Raw genomic sequence first — 5,188 nt, forward strand, 5'->3', positions numbered from 1 at the left:
TTAATAGTTAAATGTGATCCACACAGTGTCAGAGTCCAGGACTCGCAGCGCTCGCCTGCCAAAACCGTGGACAACATCTACAATGGCTGAGCAATGAAAACAAAAGAGGGGAGGATATTGGTAGTTAACCCACATCTTCTTCCAACGAAGGAAGGAATAAGTAATTTAAGTTAACTCATGCGTTGCACAAATCCACGACAACACCACCACGCCAAGTGGAAATGTGGTTAATTTACTGCAGAGACACAACTTGCCTTTGATTTTAAAAATGCTGTGCGTGTCATAACTGAACAGTGGAACAAGCTGTATTACATCCTTAATGACTCGGCTGAAATTCAAGCGGTGGAGAAAAAAAATGCAAACGACACAACTTTTAGATGTGCGGAGATGGTCAGCGAGCTCACCCCTGCTTCACCCAGCTCACATCCCGGTAACGTTCCTGGTCATCCCACTTTTACCAAACTATCACTCCCACAAGCTGCTCCTGCTGCTGCTGGTGATTGTGGTGACACAGCACACAATTACACACAAACATAATAAACTCCACCGCTGTCAAACACTAATTTCCACACAACTTGCTGTGTGTGTGTGTGTGTGTGGTTGCAGTTTACGTTTGCGCTTACACTGTTAAAGTCCAGTAATGTAAAAGCTATTTATTTTCACTTTTTTATGGACCGTGTGAGGAGATGGTAGCGCTCATGCACAGTTAAAATCAGGTTTATTACTGAAAAGTTAGCTGCAGAGGACCAACTTAGAGTATTTGTTCAATGAAAAATAATGCTATGCATACCTTCTCTCTGAATCAGCCAGTGATCATTTATACCTCGTGTCAGTTTCTGAGAGCACGTCGTTGCTTTAGCCAAACAAAATGCACTGCTTAGCGGAATTCCTTAATTCATATCACAAGCGCAGGCTCCAAGAGACACAAGCCGCATATAAACTCGAATATTAAGTTAATAATCCATCTACTCGATGAGCAACCACAGTTTTGGCCGCGTGCGCTAAGCTTCAATCTGTCAGTGAAACCATGCAATAAGGCTGAAATCCACTTCAGGTCTGTCCTCTCACATCAAAGTGCCGAGTGTTTGCACGGGGATCAAATAGAGCAGCGAGAGGGCAACAACAGCGATTCGGCGGAAGGATTAAAACAGCTATTAATTAAATATATTCCTCTGATGATGCAAACATTAATACTTGCCACGGTTTGTCACTCTATTCATCAGCAATTCTCTTTGAGGATTATTGTCGGGGACGCCTCTGGGATGTAGCCTGCGCTTTGGAAGACAACACACGCGGCAGCAGTCCTGCTGTAAAAAAAAAAATCCCTGAAGAAGAAAAGCTACGAAATCTATTCAAACAATCATCTGTAGCCACGAAAACTTATTAAAGGTTGCTGAAACTGTTAAACGGTCATCAAAACAACAAGAAGGCAAGAAAGTTGAGGATGAGTTCCGCAAATTTATTATCCTTCAAAAGGCCAGAACCAGAGGTCTTAGAAAAGGCACTTGATTTCCCACGACCTTTTTAATAAATGTATCTAAACAACAAATCCTGTAAGAGCCAAGGTGAACTTTAAATTAAATATATTGACAATAAATAACACATTTATACACATTTATACAGTTAATCATGCCACTTTCAGGGAGGAGAATACGCTAATATTTCCCAACATACCTCCCCTACGAGTCTCTTTTTCCCTCTCTTTGCAACACCGGGCATGTCTACTGCACAGAACACTATGAACAGGAAACATATGGATAGCAATACTGAACATTTTTCCCTTTATGCACTGAATACTGTTTATAGTTTCTCATGGTGTAGCTTCGTGTCCCTTGGCAGCAGCACAGAAGTAAGTGACAGTTCAATTCAATGCCTCATCTTCATATTAAGTCTTTTAGCAGCTCCTTACACAGGGCAAAGGTGTGTGAGTGTGTGTGTGTGCTCAATCTCAGACGTGTGTGGGGTTGTCTGAGTGCAGGTCAGTCTTGGCCATGTGCAGAACCACAGCAGGAGATTTGTAGTGGCAGTGTGTGCTGCCGCAGCTGACACCGCTGCAGGGTTTCCTACTACTAGTCCTGTCTGCCAGCTTCCTGCTGCACAGGCCCTGCCAGGTCTGCAGGGTCTTGGAGCTCCAAACCCACACCCCGCTGGTGATACCGACCACCAGCGACATGAAGATCTTCAGCATGAACACGGCCACTGTGGGCACGGACGTCTGAAGCGAGCAGTCGCTGCCGGGTCCGTTGAAAGATCCGCACTTCATCTGCAGCCCCCTCAGCTTCCAGTAGTCCATGTTGAGCCTCTCGTAGAAGTAGCAGACTATGACGCAGGTGGCCGGCACGGTGTAGAGGATGGAGTAGATGCCGATTTTCACCATGAGCTTCTCCAGCTTCTCCGTGTTGGTGCCCTCGGTTTTCATCACTTTCCGGATGTGGAAGAGCGCCACGAAGCCCGTGAGAATAAAGGAGGTGCCGATGATGAGGTAACATGACAGAGGGATCAGGACGAAGCCCGTGAGGGCGCCCGAGTCCATGCTTCCTACGTAGCACAGCCCCGTCAGCTCGTCTCCAGCCACCTTCCTCATAGTGAGGATGACGATAGTTTTGAGAGCAGGGATCCCCCAAGCAGCCATGTGGAAGTAGTTGCTGTGAGCTTCGATAGCCTCGTGGCCCCACTTCTTCCCTGCAGCCAGGAACCAGGTGAGGGTGAGGATGACCCACCAGATAGACGAGGCCATGCCAAAGTAGTAGAGGATGAGGAAGACGATGGTGCAGCCGGTGGACTCCAGCCCCTCTTGGATGATGTACAGCTCGCCGTGCTCACGGTCGCAGGCGATGTTCTCGGGCCCAGCCACTGAGCGGATGATGAAGGCCACGGAGTAGACATTGTAACACATGGAGAGGAAGATAATGGGTCGCTCTGGGTACTGGAAGCGGTGAGGCTCCAGGAGGAAGGTCAGGACGGTGAAAGCGGTGGAGACGAAGCACAGGATGGACCACACAGTCATCCAAATGAAAGCAAAGTCTTTGTCCTGCCTAGACCAGAAGACATCCACAGCAGGGGAACAGCGTGGAGCGCAAGACTGGCTCTTCTCCACAAACTGGAACTTGTCTGGGTTCTCGCAGGAACCCACGCTGCCCGGAGAGCGGTTGTTGCCCGTGCCCGGCTGCCTGGGGCGAGGGGGCACTGGAAGCATGCCCTCCCCTTTCTTCCCCTCCGTCCTGGTTTCGTTCTCCGGGGCTTCCATGCACAGAGCGTTGGGGTCATTCCTGGTAGGCAGCTTTTCGCAATTAAGTGACTCCGGCCAGGTGTAGCTGAACTTCTTCATGACGGGAGCGCACTTCTCCTTGGCCTGCTCGCACATGGGTCTGCATGCGGGGATGGAGGTGGACACTTTGTCCGTGCACATGGGGGCGAAGAGGGAGCAGAGGAAGAAGCGGAGGTGCACATGGCAGCCGTAATGCACCAGGGGGGCAAACTCTTGCAGTTTGATGGCAGCCTCCTTCTGGTCGTCGTGGGCCATGAAGTTGGGCATCCGGGTCAGGTTGTAGCCGATCCCCTGGCACATGGGGATCGTGATGAGCTCGCACTTGGCCGGTCTGCCACGCTCCAGGTCGTAGGAGCCAATCTCAAAGCTGGAACCCGAAATCACCAGCAGACACCACAAAAAAATCACCACCTTCAGCGGACAGCCGTCCATACTCATCGTTTCGGCCAAAAAGAAAAGAAAAAAAAGGGGTCTCTGTCTTTCAGAAGACACACGGGGTCGGGTAGAGAAGATCCCCGCTATTTCCCCATGTCGAGGGCAGGTCGAAATTCAGTCAGCTCTCCGTTAGAAAACCTCCCCAGCTGCACTCGGAGCGGCTCGCTGTTATGATTTAGTCCTGAATTAAAGCGGTTACTCCCACAGTCTGCCGAGATAAAGGTCCGTGACTAAAACGTGACAGAAACTTCGATACAAGATTGAGGAACGAAAACAAAAACAAAAATCGTAAAATCAAACGCCGGGGAGCTGTGCGTAAATCCTCAAAGTGGACCGAGCGAAGAGAAAAAGAGAGGCAGCGATCACAGCGGCTGTTTGAGCTGCTGTGAGGCTGTTTGTCGGCTCCAGCTCTTCCTCCTCCGCTTTCAGGCTCGACACTGAAGTTTGAAAGCCGCTCAGTGGGACTTCACTGAGGGAGAGACGGAGAAGAGGAGGAGGAGGGTGGGCGCTCCGTGACGCTCACATTTCAGCCCGAGCACTACACAAGGAAAATTATCAGACAGATGCTGGAGGATGGTCAAATACCTCTGACATTTCTGCCCTGAATAGTATGCCTACCCTTTCAGGCGCTTTGCCTGGAGGGTGGGGGGAAGCTGCAATGTCACGACGAATATAGTCGTTTGCACACTCGAGTAAAAAACAAAATTATCGATGTGACAGAAAAGCTGCTGCACTTATTTGGCAACTTTTCAAAACACGACGTAGGGCAGCAGTTAAAAAAGGCAAAAAATCTCACTCAGGAACAGCTATAATAATAAAAACTTACATGCAGTAATGAGGATACCATGGATTTCTTTTTCTTTTTCTTTTTTTTACAGCAGGCTATTCTACATGTTTGCAGTGTGAAAATACATAAAAGGTATTCATGCATTTGGTCATTCATTAGTAATGTGCCAAGTAAACCTGCAGAGGCCCCCTTACCTGGGACTAGAAGTGCTGCTGTGTTGCCCAGCTTGTAGAATAATTAAATGCAGCATTTAACACATTTAATATAACAGGAAAGTGGGTCACAGAGCAGATAGTTCTGTGCCATTCTGCAAATTTTGGTGTTGATCGATACCAAATTAATACAGGGTCAATATTTCGCAGACCAGTATCGATACGTTTTACTTATAGAGGCAGCTTATGTAGGGGAAGAGCAGTGCGTCATGACGTATGAGATCAATTTGAAAATTCTGATCATATTTTAATAATCACCAAATCACACCTTTCAGCTTTTCATGTATTTTGAAACCTTTTTGTAGACCCTGAATGTAAACACAAAAAAGTTAAGACATTTTTCATAGCGCATGTTTGGGGTATATTTTTTCACTCCCAAAAATATAATTAACTCAACAAAAATCATTGGCCTAAATACTGAGGATCAGATGGTATGATACTAGTGATATCTGGATAGATCCGCCCAGCTTTAGTACCAGGTTTAGA

The 5,188-nt window shown here is 47.6% G+C and overlaps 1 protein-coding gene across 1 annotated transcript; it reads right to left on the bottom strand.

Annotated features, from left to right (window-relative positions):
* Positions 1-1,454: 1,454 nt before the first annotated feature.
* Positions 1,455-4,175, bottom strand: fzd9b (frizzled class receptor 9b). The gene has a single exon (XM_085371649.1). It carries the CDS (start codon positions 3,704-3,706, stop codon positions 1,949-1,951), a length of 1,758 nt encoding a protein of 585 aa, XP_085227775.1. The 5' UTR covers positions 3,707-4,175; the 3' UTR covers positions 1,455-1,948.
* Positions 4,176-5,188: the final 1,013 nt, after the last annotated feature.

This window comes from Diplotaxodon limnothrissa, linkage group LG14, assembly GCF_057381915.1.
Source record: "Diplotaxodon limnothrissa isolate DT_005_m linkage group LG14, D_limnothrissa_male_GT1.1, whole genome shotgun sequence".
NCBI lineage: Eukaryota > Metazoa > Chordata > Actinopteri > Cichliformes > Cichlidae > Diplotaxodon > Diplotaxodon limnothrissa.

Excerpts from the sequence above, each read along its gene's own strand:
- fzd9b (XM_085371649.1), bottom strand. The coding sequence starts at position 3,706 with ATGAGTATGGACGGCTGTCCGCTGAAGGTGGTGATTTTTTTGTGGTGT.